This window comes from Schistocerca cancellata, chromosome 1, assembly GCF_023864275.1.
Source record: "Schistocerca cancellata isolate TAMUIC-IGC-003103 chromosome 1, iqSchCanc2.1, whole genome shotgun sequence".
In the NCBI taxonomy this organism is placed as follows: Eukaryota; Metazoa; Arthropoda; class Insecta; order Orthoptera; family Acrididae; genus Schistocerca; species Schistocerca cancellata.
Window position 1 is genome coordinate 788567474 of NC_064626.1, and position 17747 is coordinate 788585220.

The window sequence follows — 17747 nt, forward strand, 5'->3', positions numbered from 1 at the left end:
CTGTCACTCTCAAAAAATATAAGTAAATTAGCATAAAATAAGGCAAATTACAATTCACAAAAAAAAATATTCGGACAAAAATATAAGAAAACATTTACAACTTTCCTCATTCAGTATCGACAAATCCGGTAGAAAATAACACATCTCCCAGATCCATTACAGTACCACACATTAGGTACTTGATGGAGAGCATGTCCAACAATTCTTTTGTTTCTTTTTGTTTGATTTTTAGTTATATGTTTAATGAATTTCATTTCATTTCAATGTTATTTGCTATTCTTTATTATCTTTTTGAATTACAGATTTTCCGTGTTTATTATGTAGACCAGTGGCACCTGCACTTACTTTCCAAAAATTCGTGGTTTATGTTGTCGCTCTTTATTAAGTTAATTGTAGAGGTAGTAGGGAATAGATTGAATGCTCAATGATATTAGACTGTACCCTCAGTTACGTGTTTTGTGATCAGGAATAGCGATAGTGCCTTTGCTTTTTGGCTTAAACATTAAACCTCAATCATCCATCCTTCTTTCCTTCCATACTGAGTAGGACATTATTTTCTAACCTATCGCTTCCCATGAGTGTTGATTAGAGTCCTAGACATTGTAATGCTGCCTGGACATAAATGTTACAAAGATGAATTGTCAGAAAAGGATCTCGTTGGTTTCTTTGTTAATAGATTTCAGTTAGGTCATTATTTGAAGTGAGACATATCTAACCAGCATTATGCTTCTATTAGTGATTTAGCCATTGCAGCAGATTTGAGTAAGCTTTTGTGCAAAAAGTGTAAATGGCTTTCTCAGAGTAACCCATGTTTGCTTTTTGTGTGGTCTCTGAAGAGAGAGGGAGGAAGTAAACCTGTAAGACATCTGGCCTGTTATATGATCACATGCTAGTGTGCTGTATCAATGCAGCAACTAGGCTCTCTTCTGCAAATACAGAATTAGGGGGGAATCAGTTTGTTATGGACGTTTTGAACATCTAAGCTGCAATTTAGTGTTGATAATTCAATATTGTGGCCAGCTGTGCTGCATACAATAAGGTGTAGTGGTTAGCATCGCTGGCAGGCATGCTGTGGGTCACTAGTTCAGATCCAACCACGTGCAGTTATTTGTTATGCAGTATTTATCATTTCTGGAAGGTTCTTGAAATTTCTTGTGCTGGTAATGGTTGCGTATTCTGGAATATTCAATGTTTATATAAATAGCAGCACTCTATGTTCAGGAGTTCAGCTTTGTTCTAACTGTAATTTCATGTTCAGGTAGCATTATCACTTTTGGAACCTTTGAGAGAAGATTAGTGTCTTTACTGACAGGGATCCAGTAAATTACAAGAAGTAGAGGAAGGGTCTGTTTCATAAATCGTTCGCTGTCTTATTTAATTTATTTTTGTTAGTATCACATGTACACTAAAATCTTTACTGGATTGATACAAAAACGTATTGAAAATGTGCAAAGAAAAATTATATGGATTTATTGTGTGAGCAAAGAAATTTTACTGAGATGTTGAATGACTGTGAATGAAACACACCAGAATACTGCAGTGCATCACATTTAAAATTCCCATCAAAATTCTGGAAATCTTTCTATAAAAAAGCAGAACCCATTTTGTCTGTGTACATATTGGGAAAGAGATTGCAATGTAAACAAGTAATGACAACATACTGTCTGATAATTTAATGTAATTCTAAATTTAATGTAATTCTAAATTCTAATGTAATTCTAAAAACAGTTCCTGACATAACTTTATCTGTAAGTACTCAATTTTTAAGAATGGTGTGCATACATAGATTCGAAGTTGTAAATTCCATATTCTGTATCACAGGAGAACATGTTTTTTAGTATCTTGTGAGTGTTCAATTGTAATGTCACTAGCAATGTAAGTAAATGCTATACTTCTTTTTCTGTAACACTTCAAGCTGGCTCACTGGGGATGTTTGTGCATCGTCTCATAAGTCAAACACTTCAACTGCGGAGTTTCGTTATGACCCTTCTGGGATTTGGATCACCACCATCAGCTGGACAAAGGGCAGGACTTGTGAGAGATGAATTCAACCTGCATAAAATAATTGTTGTCGTCACATCTGTTGGAAAGGTTTGTTTTTGTTTAGGTATCAAAATTTGATTCTATTCTTTTCTCTGGCGGCTTTGATCTCATAGTTGATTAGAAAAGAAGCTTTTGTTTCAGTTAAGACACATCTTTGAACAAAATTATTAAATGTGAGAATTTTTATGATTCAGAGTATCCATTTGGCAATTAACTTATATTTTAATGTAAAGCTACATAAAATGTTCACATTTGTTAAAAGATAGATAAAATATCCCAAGCTTTTTGCTGATATTTTATAATTTTCATTTTGAATATATGATAATAACCCATGAAAGCTATATGGTAATAAATGCTTGGTATTTTGTAAACATAGTACTAATTCTCCTGGAAATATTGCTGTATATTTTGTTATAATTTCTACTGTCTAAAGATAAAAGTAAAATGAAATTACGTGTAATATGTGGACCTATTTACCAGAACTGAAATTATGATAGTTCTACCACTACCATTAACTAAAGAGGAGGAGGAGGGGAAGTAGAGGGAAATGTAATTTAGCATTGGCATGAGAAAGCAAAGAATGTGTTAAACAGAGCATGTGCTCAGGTGAAATAGACATGACAGGTATTACTGTAAGTACTAATTACATTGCATGTTTAAAGGAATTCCTTCAAGGGCCTCATCAATGATTACACAGTATTATCAACTGGTGTATATTTTTTGCAACCCAGAGAATAGTATTCATATACCACACCTAACATTATACAAGAATGAGCTTTCATGCCTACTGTATTGAAAGACAAGACGCTGTGTAAGGGGGGGGGGGTGGAAAAGGAAAGAAGCAGTCTTGGAGAAAAGGAAAAGACCAGTAGATGTTTTAGCAGAGAGCTGTGCACAGTGAAAGTAAGGGGGCCTGAATTGGGTGGAGAAGTGGTAGGACAGGGGGGGCTGGTAGCGGTTGGGTGGAGGTCGTCGAGGCAGTAGGTTATTGTAGGTTGAGGCCAGGGTAATTTCAGGGGCTGACAACGTGTTGTAAGAATAACTCTCACCTTTGCGAGTAAGAAAAGCTAGTGATGGAGAGGAGGATCCAGATGGCTCTGATATTGAAGCAGCTATTGAAATTGAGCATGTTGTGCTGAACTGCATGTTTTGCCTCTAAGTGGTCAACTTTTCTGTTGGCTACAGTTTGGTAGTGGCCACACATCCTGATGGACAGCTGTTTGTTTGTCATACCAGTATAAAAAGCTATGCAGCTGAGTTGGTATATGACATGGCTGCTTTCACAGATGGACTGGCCCATGAGGGGACAGGACAAGCCTGTGACAGGACTGCAAAGGAAGTTCTGGGTGAGTGGATTGGGCAGCTCTTGCATCTGGGTCTTCTATAGGGATATTATTCCTGTGGCAAGGAGTTGGGGACGGGAGTGGCATAGGGATGGACAAGGATATTGCGGAGCTTGGGTGGACAACGGCACACCGCTTTAGGAGAGGTGGGAAGGACCTTGGGTAGGATGAAAGATAATCAAACCCCTGACAGAGGACGTGGTTCATATATTCCAGTACAGGGTGGTATTGGGTGATAACAGGGGCACTTCTTTGTAGCTAGTTCTTGGGGATGATGTGAGGATTTGAGGATTCCGTGTGTGTGTGTGTGTGTGTGTGTGTGTGTGTGTGTGTGTGTGTGTGTGTTTAATTCAAAAATATTTAAATTCTACCAGAGCATTCCTGCAACATTGATAAAAAGAATCATCATCTCCAAACTGTTCCTCTGCTATATGCAGTACACAATGCTGCAAAATGTGCTTCTACATTAAGTGTTTCCTCGTGCGCAAAACCGGGACCACAACTAACCATGAAAAACACATCTATACCGCAACATCATATCCTCCTTACTTCACTGTTGGCACTACACATGCTGGTAGGTAATATTCTCCAGGCTTTTGCCAAATCTAAATCTTCCCATTGGGTTGTCACAGGTGTAGCTTGATTCCCATTCTACATAATTCTTTTTCAGTCATCCATTATCCAGTGGTTCTTTACAGTATTGTTAAACATTACCTCATATTCAAATATATAGCGAAGTATGAATACAATAACATAAGTTGCATCATTTTCAAAAAAGCAGGAGACATTTGTCTGACATTGTCTTATCATTCTGCTTGGTAGAGGATACATAATTTCCACGTAAAACCCACAGTGGCATTTCTGTGTGTTTCGTGGCACTGGTGCAGATTTCATTACAAAGCTAAGAAAGTATACAGTGGCCCTTCTCACAAAATGAAATCCAGGAAAATGATCACTTATAAAGTAGTCTGGCAGCTATCTCTAGGCTTGGACCAAATAAATAAGTCTTACCACAAAAGACATTAAACCAAGAGAATAAACCATTACCTCTGTAAATACCAGAAGTAGAGAAAGAAAATGTCTTGACAAGTGCGCAGTGCATCAGTACCTTATTCCATCTGAACCCTAGGTGGACCTAGTCCTTGTATCAAATGGAATGGGTGTATTATATCTGATAAGGAATTCATCAGCATCTCCATTATCAAATACACTGATGGGAAAACAGATCACAACAACAAAAACTAATTAATGCAAATGAAAGTTAAGAAATATGTTTGTCTAGGTAACATATTTAAGTGATTAACTTTGGAAGGTCACAGGTTGACATAACCGTGAGATAAGCCATTGCAAATGTGAAATGGTGGTACATTAGTAACCGGTGTAACCACCAGAATTTTAAATGCAAGCATACAAATGTGCATGCATTGTGTTGCACAGGTAGCGGATGTCAGTTTTTTTGGATGAAGTTCCATGCTTGCTGCACTTGGTAGGTCAATACAGAAATGCTCTTTGTGGATGATGCTGATGTTGTCTGATAATGCTTCGTATGTGTTCAATTGGAGCCTGATCTGGTGGTTGAATACGCCAAGGCAACATGTTAACACTTTGTAGAGCGTGTTGGGTTATGACAGCAGTGCGTGGCCAAGTGGTATCCTGTTAGAAAACATGTCATGGAATAATGCTGTTCATGAATGGGAGCACAACAGATTGAATCACCAGACTGACATACAATTTTGCTGTCAGGGACTACAGAGAGGATTTTCTTCAAAATATATTATCAAAGAAACAAAATTAATTCTTACACAATTAATAACTTCCTTGTTACACATAGAAGAATATTTAAAACTTTGTTTTTTGATGAAAATGTTGAACAATGGAAGGAGAGGGGAAAATGGATAAAGCTATGAAGATCTTTCCAGTACCTATCAATCATTTTTCATTACTTTTAACACTGTTTTTATGTTCTTGTGCAGTAATGACAATACAAATGGAAGTTTTTTTATACATATCCAGAAATAATGTTGAATCAAAGATCAGTACTAATTTGCAGGTAAACCATAAGAATTGATGCTAAAAGATATCATATCCATTCATTTCTGCTGGGCAGTTATAAATTTTAGTACAGAAATCTGTAAATAATACAGTGTATGAACTGAGTAAGGCGACTTTTCAACAGGTGTTTGGAATTGATAATTTAAGTGGTGAAATCATTTGGAAGCGATACCTAGAAGATGTGACTACTTTCACATCTCCAAGCCAGCCCATGCTGCTGTTTGTCCAGAGAACAACACGACATTTCCCTTATCCTGCACAGTGCGCTCTTGTTGCAAAACATAAGGTTTGTTACTGTTATAACAATACAAATACAATGATAAGTCTTAGTTGTTTTAGAATAATTATAAAAACTGAGACTTTTTTATGTGCGTGCAGGTTACAGGAGAAGGTGTATTGTTCACCTTCAACCCATTCAGTGGTCAAGGAATGGTTAGTAATGATGGCATACAACTGCTTGGCTACCGTGTGCGTCAGGCACTCTTGCTTCCAGTTAATGATGAAAACTTTCTTCGAGCATTGTTACTGTTTGATGAGAAGGAGAAATTACATTCATATCCTGACACTGGAAAACAAGTGGCAGCCCAGATTGCGCACACAACTTTCTTATTCACAGCGGAGCCTAACACTGGCACTCTGACAGGATATTCTCTTGGATTCAGCACAGCTGAGGTATGTTGTCATTTAGTATTGGGTGAAGTTCAGAAGTAAAGTTTATATTATTTTATTAAACATGATTCAGAAAGGTTTTCATTTTGAATTACTTAGGCTAGTATTGCTTAATGCAGCAATCTACAAAAATCCTTCTAGTTTGTGACTAATAAAACCATCTCAATACAATGGTCAGCTACAATTTTTAGGCACCTTTATTAGACAGTATTGTAAATCAGGAAATGAAAACTGAGTACAAGTAACTTCCTGATTCTACCATTCTTTTTATCAGGTAATGTGGGACAGAAATTTTCTATTGTGTTAAAAATCACACTTAACAATAAATACCTTATCCCTGTTTTGTCATACAGTTTTGGAAACAGTGTCAGTGATTGCATATGTCTTCAGGCAGATGAAATGTATTGCAGGTAGAACCAAACAAACACGGAGTCATATTACATCATGATATGGAAAGGAGCCTCATTGATATAATGAAACTTTACTGACAGCTGTGATATGGTCTTATGAAAAGATTGCATTTAAGTACAATGCTGAGACAATATTTTGAAAGAATTATGCCAAGCAAAAGGCCTAGAGGAGCCTGTCATGATATTTGAGTTAAATAGATCATCAAAGACTTTGGCAAACAATGTGAAAATATTAACAGCAGTGTATAAGCCAACTTTAAATGGGTAGTGGCTGTTGAGGAGCCAAACAGATGCACCTGATGCTGTAGCAAAAGTTTCTATTTTACACACAGATTTACTTTAGTTCCTGTTTTTTGTGTAGATCTGTGAAGAAGTAATTGTATCAGTGTATTTTACTGTATAGACTAGTCTTTACTAACTTCCTCTAAGTTTTTGAAGTTATTCTGCTGATCGAATAGTTCATCATTTTTTGGGGGTGCATCTAGGATATTTCAGACTCTTGTACCGATATTTCGGCTGACAACCTTTCAGCCATTCTCAAAGTTAGTCATTTGCAAAATTGTTAAAGTACTTTGCACTGTGGAGTAAACACACATGCATCATAAATAAAACTGTTGGAAACAGGAGCATCAGTCATAGATGAAACTTTACACTTTTAAAAACAGAACAAGAACAGAATCAGTGAATCCATAGTGCCAGGCAGAGAGGAATTATAACAATATTTCCTTTGAGAATGCAGGGATGAAATGGGGGGGGGGGGGGGGGGGGCGGCATGATTTGTTGAGCCTGATATCCCCACCTCAGTTGAGCAAATTGTCTGCTAATTGTATTTCCACAGCTCCTACAACCACTGAATCCAGGCAAGAAGAGGCTGTGGCTAGTAACTTAACTTCCCCATATTCTCTGGATATTTTGTTGTGCTGTTGTAGGTGAGTGTTTCGCTGGAGTTCAATGCCATGTTCTTTTACAGTGTTTGGTGTCTGTATTACAAAACATCAAATTAAGAGAGTTCTGCAAACAAAAATGGTAGACCAACTGAAAGAAGAGCAAGAAGAAAGAGATGTAACATCTATGGATTTTCTACTGTATGTGGCAAATACTTCATCAAAATTAGCAAGCATAATGAAGAAACATAAATTGGATACCACTGGCCAAGACAGCAGCTCTTCTGGGATCTTTGGAGGACGATCTGATTTTGCAAAAGATGGCTGTATATGAAATTCCTTGTGTGAGTGGCAAAAGGTAGATAGGACGAACAGTGCACTATAAAAGAATGTTGTATTGAACTCCAGCTATACAGTCACCTACTACAGCCCAAGAAATATGCAGTGGCTGAAGATTGTATTTCCACTGGCCACTCCATGCAGATTATGAGATAGTAAAGATACTGGCCAAAGTCTCATCCAACTGGTATTCAGCAGTCAAGGAAGCTGTGGAAATACAATTAGGATGCAGCCTGCTCAACTGAGATGAGGGTTTCCAGTCTCAAGCATTTCTGTCCTTGCACATTGGGAATCCTGCAATCATAACAATTTTCATATTTCATAATCAGTTCATATTTCATAATCAGTTCAACTTGACTAGAAGAAGGGATCGTTTGGTAGGACATGTTTTGAGGCATCAAGGGATCACAAATTTAGCATTGGAGGGCAGTGTGGAGGGTAAAAATCGTAGAGGGAGACCAAGAGATGAATACACTAAGCAGATTCAGAAGGATGTAGGTTGCAGTAGATACTGGGAGATGAAGAAGCTTGCACAGGATAGAGTAGCATGGAGAGCTGCATCAAACCAGTCTCAGGACTGAAGACCACAACAACAACAACAATCAGTTCAAGATATTGAAACTAGGTATTTTGCAAATGAGAGCACACAAAGAGGCATATATATTTTATGGTGTTTATAATAAATACGTGAAACTTTTTTATTTGCTGAGATGTGAAAGTAATACATCTGCAGCAGTGACAAGGTCAATGGAGCAGGCACTTCAACATGCCAATTAAGTTGACTAAGAGTAGAGTATGAGGGATTTTCGAGCAACAGTACACACATCACTTCTGTAGCCTATTGGCTTGGACTGACAATTTTTCTTCACAGTGTCAAAATACTAACTATAAAATTTAAATATATTTAAACAGTTCAGTTGACATGCTCAAAATTAATATATTCAAGTCAGTTACAATTATTACCCTTGTATGTCAAAAGGCTATAGGCCACCACATTGTAGCATACTGGTAAAATTTTGCTCAAGCCACTACTGCCTAATGGTGAATATACATCTGAGACAGTGTGAGACACTTTGCCTATTAAACCTGTGGCCAATCTTGCTGAAAATTCTAGACAAACACAGAGTGTGGAACTGCTTGTCATTGGGAGCTCCTATGTTAGGCAGGTGACAGATTGTCTCAGGCAGGCAGGTTGGGAAAGAAAGGCCAATGTCCACTCATTTTCTCACTTGGAAATCTTACCCAAGATGTGGAGGCAGCTCTGCTGGCAGTGACCAAGCATGCTGGGTGCAACCATCTGTAAATTATGGCTCGTGTTGACACATATGGTGCCTGCTGTCTGGGTTCAGACACCATCTTCAATTTCTACAGGCAGCTGGCTACTTTGGTGAAGACAGCTAATCTTGTCTGCGGCGGTGAAAGTAGAACTATCACTTTGCAGTGTCATTTCCACAACTGATTGTGGTCCACTGATTTGGAGCTGTGTGGGAGACTTAAACCAGAGGCCCAGACGATTCTATGACTGATTAACTTTTTATACCTGGGATTCACAGTCATGTAGAACTTTATAAAAGACATAAATGATTAATGGAAAATCTCATATAGAGATGTGAAACAAGTACTAACAAAGAGATAGAGGGGCTGGCCAGTACTTACCTCAGCTCAGTACAGCCGATAGATACACACAAAACAAAACCATGCCTCCATCCTTGCTACCCTCCCTATTTTCCTTTCCCTGTTGCTTCATAACCTGGGTTGTGAGTAACTGAATCTCCTTTCCCTTCTTCCCTTTCTTTCCCCTCTCTCCTCCCTGATGAAGGAACATTTGTTCCGAAAGCTAGGAACATAAATTTTCGGTTTTGTTTTGTGTGTATCTATCGGCTGTACTGAGCTGAGGTAAGTACTGGCCAGCCCCTCTATCTCTTTGTTAGTATTTGTTTATAAAAGACATCATATTTATGCTAGTGACTGTAACACTTTCTTTATTTCATGAGTGCAATTTCGGCCTTAGGCCATTATCAAGTGCACTTGATAATGGCCTGAGGCCGAAATTGCAATCTTGGAATAAAGAAAGTGTTACAGCCACTGGTATAAATATGATGTCTTTTATAAGATTTTGTGACTATTTTGGATGCAGATTTCTCAACCTCCTCTCTTCGGTAGAGACTTCTAGGAGCCAACTTAATAGGTCAGGCACACACTACATGCAGGAAGCAGTTACTGGGACAGAGTATGTGTGGCATGCACGTGTCTGTTTTTTAGGATAGAGAAATCCCTCCACAGGCCTGATAAGACACCTTTTTATGCCATGCATGATAGCATTCTCATAGCAGTTCAGAGAAAGAAAATTTAAATATAGTATTAGTTAACAGTAGGAATGTGTGTGGAAAGTTCCTGTAACTAGCCTCATTCATAAACAGTAACTTCACTGAATACAGCTGTAAATAGGAATAAAAGAGTAAGGTAGGCAGATCTTTCTGCACAGTAAGAGAGACAAGAAACAGATTACAGAATACTTGAGCGGTCAGCGTAAAAATTTCATCTACAGTGCTAACAAGGCTGAGTTTCAATGAATAAAATTTAAGAGCATTGTACAATACACTTTAGACAGATACATGCCAAGCAACATTGTGAGGGCTGGAAAACACCCGTGTAGCTGTACAAAACTGCTACAGAAGCAAAGCAGACTTCACAGCAAATATAAACATAGTCGTAGTGTTACAGAAAAACAAAAGCTAAACAAAGCCAAAATTAGCATAAGAAGTCCTGGGTGTGAAGCGTCCAACAAATTCAAACGTAAAATTCTATCTACCAACCTTGGAGGAAATCCTAAGAAGCCATTGTCTTATTTTAAAACAGTAAATGGAACAAAGCCACCTGTCAAACACTCTTATGACCAAATGGCATTGAAGCAGAGGATGATATAGAAATGGTCAAAATACTAAACTCCATTTTCCAAAGCTGTTTCACAGATAAAGATAACACACAAATGATAAAGTGACAGATATCAAAATAAAGTGACGATGGAATAGAAAAACAACTGAAATTGCTCAACAGAGGAAAGGCGTCTGGACCTGAAAGGATACCAGTTCAATTCCACACAGCGATGCGAAAGAGCTTGCCCCTCTTGTAGCAGCTGTGTACTGTAGATCTCTGGAGGACTAGTGTGTTCCTAATAATCAGAAAAAAGCACAGGAGGACTGAAGTGTTCCTAACGATCAGGAAAAAAGCCCAGGTCACTTTGTTTTCAAGAAAGGTTGTTGAACAGGCATAAAACTGTAGGTTACATCTCTGATGTCAGTATATTACAGAATTTTAAGACATGTTTCATGGTCGTGTATTATAAGATTTATGGACATCAGAAACCTCCTCTGTTGGAATCAGTGTGGGATCCAAAAATGATGATCGTGTGGAACCCAGCTCACACTATTTGTCCATGAGACCAAGAAAGCAGTAGATACTGGTGCTATGCTTGTTGACTTCCGTAAAGCATTCGATACTGTTCTTCAGCACTGCCTAATGAGCAACCTTTGAGCTTACAGAATATCAGACCAATTGTGTAACAGAATTGAAGAGTTTTCTCACAAATGGAACGTAGCATGTCATTCTGAATGGAGAGAAGTCTTCAGACCTAAAAGAAACTTTGGGCCTACCCTGAGGGAGTCTATTGCAGCAATACCTGCAGAGTATCAGTGCTTGGCAGAGGGAGTGGCAGTTGACCCTCCACATAAACAAATTGTATTTATTTCATATACATAGACAAAAAGACACTTTATTGTATGATTATTTGTTTGCAGACCAATCACTGGGAGCAATTAATTCCATAACATACATAGGAGTATGCATACAGATCAATTTAAAGTGGAACAACTGCATAAAACTAATCACAAGAAAGGCAGATGCCAGACAGATTCATTGAAAGAATCCTCGGAAAATGTTGTCCATCAGAAATGAAGGTAGCTTACAAAACTCATGCTCAGCCAATACTTCAGTATTGCCCATCAGTATGGGATACATAGCAGATTTGGTAGAGCCTCCATTTCCACAGAAACCATCCTTTCCATTACAAAAACTGTCTGCTACCGCAGCAGTAGCAGCAGCCAGTCCCACACTCAGCAGACTGAAGGTTATTGAAGCCTTCGCAGACAGAAGCTACTCTCCAGATCTTCTCCAGAAACAGATCACTTTGTGCCTTTTATCCACATAACCAGCTCTCCTTGCACACTAGATGACTGGCCACAAAGGAGTGCCTTCTTCTTCATTCCATATAACCTAGAACTGGTTTTCCACTAGGCTTAGGACTAACTCTTTCCAAACTCTGAAATGAAGAATACCCTCCATACCACATTGACTGCTGTTCCACTGCTCACTCAGCCTGCCCTATGTCCTTGTTTGTCCCTATGACTGTCTGCTCCCGACTCCTTTTGATCATGTTCCTGTCAATGTTTCAGGTGCAAGATCTTTCTTACACATCCACCCACCACTACCTATTCTAGCTCTGCCACTGAAATTTCCTATGCCATTAAAGACAGGACCACCTTTGAAAACATCCACATCATCTACAAAATATACTGCAACCTCCGCACAGCATGAACAACAAGCAACATGGATGTATGCTCATTGATAAACTGTATCAAAGAGCAAAGCAAAGCAAAGCAAAGAGTAGAGAGGAATGCAATGTCATTTTCTTCAACTCCTGCTTCATAGCACATACCATTTGGTCTGTCCCCCTCTCCAGTTTTCACTTTGTTTCACTCTCTTGCTCCCTCAAGCTCCCCGCACACCACCAGTTACTTTTTTCTCACCCATTTAACCTTTCCTTAGTTCTTTCCTCTACTCTGGACTTCCACCTTCTGCTTTACTTAATTTTCCTGTGTGCATTCTTGTAGCCAACCATGTACCTTTCTGCTTAGGGAGCACACCAGCATGATCTTTCATTATCCACTGCCATCTTGTTCTTTCTGTACAGTTCCTTCCGCATCAGCATCAAACATTATACTGTATTGTGGATTTTCTATGACTGGATCAGATGAATCAAAATCTCATTCACTGTGAAGAGCATAGGTTTCTTGCAGAACTGATTTACATGAGAAGGTAGATGATGGGTCATTTATTGACAAATGGCAAAGAAATCAAAGCAGTAGTTGTCACTAACATGTTGGTAATTACCTTGCCACGCTCCAATGTTTTGTACTACAGGGAAGTTTGGTACATTGTATATTCACCATATACTTACATAGGGAGACTGGAAATTTGGCAGATTTGGATGAAATTTTGCCCAGATTGTTCTTTATTGGGAAAACAGACATTTATTAGTTGGGTTTTTGTGTGGCACACTATAGTTTATTGAAAAATGACAGAAGTTTTTTGTCACTCAAGTCCTAATGACTATAACAGGTTGGTAGTGCCCTCAAGTGGGCAAGTGATGAAGTCAGTGTACTCTGGATTTGTGAACTCGACTTTGCGTTCACATCCTTACTCGGAATAAATATTTTTTATAAAATAATCGGTATTTCATAATCATACATAGTTTGCATATATTTCTTGATTATATACATTTTCTTGAAATTGTGCAACACTAAAGCATTCTTTGAATATATTCTCTCTTAGGTGAAAAACTGTTTATTGTCTTTAACAGTGCAAATGGTGTCACAGTTATACTATCCATGTGAAGGGGCTCCTCTGTTATAGGAATAGTGACATTTTATATAGTCACAAGGCAAGGCTTCGTGTTCATGTTTCATCAGTCAAGAAAGTACAGTAATCGCTTCATGTCACTTTCCATTAATTTGAACAAGTGTGCCTATGAAGCACCAAAATGTCCCAAAACCCTCCACATTCAACAGACTAAAAATGCTTAATACCGCAAACTGTGAGTACACCATTTTCAGAAAAATCTCATTGAATTGGTGAATAATTTTGAAGGTTTTTGATTTTGTATATTAAAACAAGTTCAACAAAAATTGGAAAAATTCATAAAAATGAGAATGGTGTTCCTCCAGATTTTATCAAAATTTCTGAAATCATGGATGAACAGACAATTCATACGTATACTACTCCAGCACAATTGGAATCCGAATAAGAGAATGAAGATCTGACCATTCATAAACGACAAGTCTAGAGCATGGTCACCCATTTCCAGTATCAGGTTGCCTATCTAAAGGCTCCTCAGCACTACGGCCCGTGAAGGGCCTTGGCCTGTATCTCAATATCCTGCCACTCTATCTGGTCCATGGGTTTCTATCTCTGTTCTCTGATACCCAGCTTTTTCTTGTCTTCTTCAATTCCATCCACTCATCTCTTTCTGGGATGTCCTTTCCATCATCTGCCTCCAGCTTTGCCATTAAAAATCCTCTTACATGTTCTGTCTTCCTCCATACTGACCCCATGTCCTGCCCTCCACAGTCTTCTTATTTTAATGGTGGTGATAGTGTCAGACTTTCCAAAAAGTTGTCCTAGTTCAGCTTTCGTACGGATGTGCCAACCTTCTTGCTCATATATCTGGCCATACATCTTAAGCAAAACCTTTCCCTTCCAAATGCTAAGGAGTTTTTTCTCATTTGCAGTCATATCCCACGTCTCGGCACCGTACATAACAATCAGTCATTTGTTTTGTAAATGAGGATTTCAGATTTTCATGATAGAAGTGAGCTCCTAAGCATGGGTAACGCGGCAAAGTAGCATATGTTGCCGCTGCTATTCTAGCTTGCGCCTCACTGCCGATGTCTAACGGGTTCCAGGGGCAAAAAAATTTGATTTTCAATATTTCAGACAGTTATTGACCAAATTTAAAACTTTAGTATTCTGTCATAATCTATTTGTGTTACATTAAAGGTTTAACTCAACAAGTCAAATACTACAGTTAGAAACTGTGTATATGACTAGAAGCAGTATAAGGTATAACTCATTGTGCACAAATATCCAGACCATATTCAACCAGAACTTTACAGTGAGAGTGCTTAATGACTTCCAAGAAACCTTATACATAATTTCAGACATTAACAAAAACTTTTTCATTGCGATGCCCCCCCCCCCCCACAAAATGGTGAATGGAAAAACGTTCATTGCTCCCAGTATTATTGCAGTTCGCGCAGTAAAACAGTAGCATCAGGCACAGCATTTTAGTTTATCACTTCTTTAAACTAACTCTATTCACAACATACTTTTCAGACACTATCCACATATATCATTGAAAATACCTGCAAAAGTATATCATTATATGGCACGTAGTTCTGGAGATGTGATGTTTTAAACATGGGAGTTTGATTCCTTAAAGAATCTGGTGACTCAGAAGTAGAATAGGAAATTCTTGGATGCAAAAATGTATACTGTTGTGTGGATGACAACTATTGATAACAGTGTTTGAGGGGGGGGGGGGGCAGATTTATTGAAGCAAGAGACTGCACAGAGCATGGTAAAACAAGAACAACCACTCAGCATTGGCTTATGATAGTGAGCTTACAATTGCATTAAACAATCTCAGTTTCTTGCATAAACATGGAATACACCAGTGTCATGTTTCGAAATATGTTCCCTTCAAGAAAGTTGTATCATCCTTTAAAGATACTGAAGTTGCTCAGCACTATGTATGTCATATTATACTGTTAACTAAACTGTAGCATTGTGAAACATGGAAAATTGCAACAGGTTTCATCATTTCTTAGGTGGTGGGAAACAAGGTATTGCTTTCCACCATAACATAATAGAAAATGAACTTCCACGTAATTGTTCCACTAATTTGAGTTGTTCCTCAAGCTTCCATTCATAGACCATTTATATTGTATTATATATCATTGACTTAATCATTGTGTGTACCGGAAGGTATTGTATTTGCTGTTGACATAATGATCGTCAGATTAGTATCAGAAAATAAATATCGAAACAAATAAAGTATTAGAAGACATCAAATCCTAGGTCACAACTAATAGGCTTAACAGTCCTTTACTTCGATCACAACTTTAATGTTTTATGCATTTTCAAATAGATTTTTTTTAATAGATTGTCATCCATAGTAGTAAGTTATTGCAGATTTTGCACTTCGTTAGTTACTGAATTTACAACTATATTACTTACAGGGCCTTGTGGCTACTGCAGTGTGGGAGGTCAAGCTTTGCGTTGACAGTCCACAGAAAGTGATAGCCGTCGTAGGTAAGAATCCTGGGGAGAGAGTTCACTCACAAGGTCGTGTCCTTGCTGATCGCAGTGTGCTGTACAAATACATCAATCCCAATCTTGTTGCTGTTGCTACACAGGGCTTTGATCCTGTGCAGAAGTGTGAGTTTCAATGAAATACATTTATTTGTAGCTAGGTCTGACTTAATGATTTAAGACTTATTTATATTCTTACTTCTTACAGATATACTGAACATCTACTTAGTAGATGCTGTATCAGGTGCAGTTGTTTTTTCTGCATCCCATAAAAGAGCGCGTGAACCAGTGTACGTAGTACATTCAGAGAACTGGGTACTTTACAGTTACTTCAGTGAAAAGTCTCGACGGACTGAGATTGTCACCCTTGAATTGTATGAAGGAAAGGTGCAAAGCAATACAACAGGTATTGTATTGAAACTTCATTATTATATTGCCATTTATGTTGTTCTAATTGTTATCCAGTTTTGTAAACTTTTTTTTTTCTTTTTTTTTTCCTCCATAATGGCATGGGGGTGTTCAGTCATCTACAGATAGGCAAAGTTCAAGGGTACTCAGCCTATGAATGGGCTTCTGGCCTGACTGCAGGTAGAGAGCAGCCTTTTGCCCCCCTTGGCACTATGAAGAGGAGAGCGATGAGCCCATCACGCCAACTGCCTCTTACCCACAGAAAAGATCCCTGGCACCCAATTTCATAGTAGACAGAATGGAAATGGGTCCTACTGGAGGGATTGGAATCAATAAAAATTCACACTCCTTCATGGGCTTGAACCCAGTACCTTCAGTGCCACAGTGTACCAATGTACCCACTAGAGCACCACAGTCACGTCTACAAATAAGCTAAGCTAATAAATGAAGGAACTGTCGAATGTTTTGGGTCAGTCCACTTTTTTATTGTCTTGTAGTAAGTAATGACCTCGTTTCCATCAGGATGTTATTTTAAATGAGTATTTCATTCAGAATTACTTGCCTGTTTCAAATGTGTACTAATTCTCAAGTGCACCTACAAAATATAACAACACACCAGAATTGAATGAAAATAAAAATACGAAGTCTCTACAACTGGATTGAAGTACATTTTCTCAAGAACATATAGTGATTACTTACAATGAATGTGGATACATATAATGTCTATTCATGACCAAGCCATATATAATTGTATGTGGCACATGGTTTATGCTACTTACAATGAATGTGGATACATATCATTGCAAGTAGCATAAATCATGTGCCACATACAATTATATATGGCTTGGTCATGAATAGACATGGTATAAAGTATAATCTGCATGCAGTAATAGTTGGTGCAAAAACAACAGCAATAATAGGAAATAGAAAAACCACATCTAAGCACAAACAACATGTAGGACAGACAAAGGATTAACTGTGTATGTACGACTGTTTGCAGATCTGACATAGGCATAAAAGTGTCAAGCATATAACGTTAGTATAGGAGGCATTATACTGTGGATGAACTTAAAATTTTTCAAATCCATCTTTGTGATTGCTAAAACTCCGTATTTATTCTAATGTACACATTTCATTTTACTCGTTTACAGTGTTGTAAATCTTGTTTTGAAATCGCACAGATTTACAATTTTGATTTGTTTTTAGATCAGAAAGCAGTTCATGTCAGGGGTAATTGAAGTGTGATTTTTTTACTACTGCATTTTTGTCTGATGTGTGCTTGCATCTGAAAGTGTCATTTGAATGCACATGTTTCAAGTATTCTTTGCTTGGCCCTGATGTTTTGGCCTTGTTTCATTTCGGCTAATAGCACTACACATTTCCTAATGTGGAACATGACTAAGTGTTGCACTATTGATGTTTATTTACATTCTCTTAAATTGGGCCAAAAT

The 17747-nt window shown here is 38.0% G+C and overlaps 1 protein-coding gene across 2 annotated transcripts in view; it reads left to right on the forward strand.

Annotated features, from left to right (window-relative positions):
* LOC126187521 (ER membrane protein complex subunit 1) overlaps positions 1 to 17747 on the forward strand; it is a 118537-nt gene that overhangs the window by 95313 nt on the left and 5477 nt on the right. For both annotated transcript variants that reach the window (XM_049928661.1, XM_049928670.1), the window contains 5 exons: positions 1916 to 2091; positions 5563 to 5724; positions 5817 to 6110; positions 15816 to 16014; positions 16097 to 16294. In XM_049928661.1, coding sequence (XP_049784618.1) covers positions 1916 to 2091; positions 5563 to 5724; positions 5817 to 6110; positions 15816 to 16014; positions 16097 to 16294 — 1029 coding nt within the window. The remainder of the gene's footprint in view (positions 1 to 1915; positions 2092 to 5562; positions 5725 to 5816; positions 6111 to 15815; positions 16015 to 16096; positions 16295 to 17747) is intronic.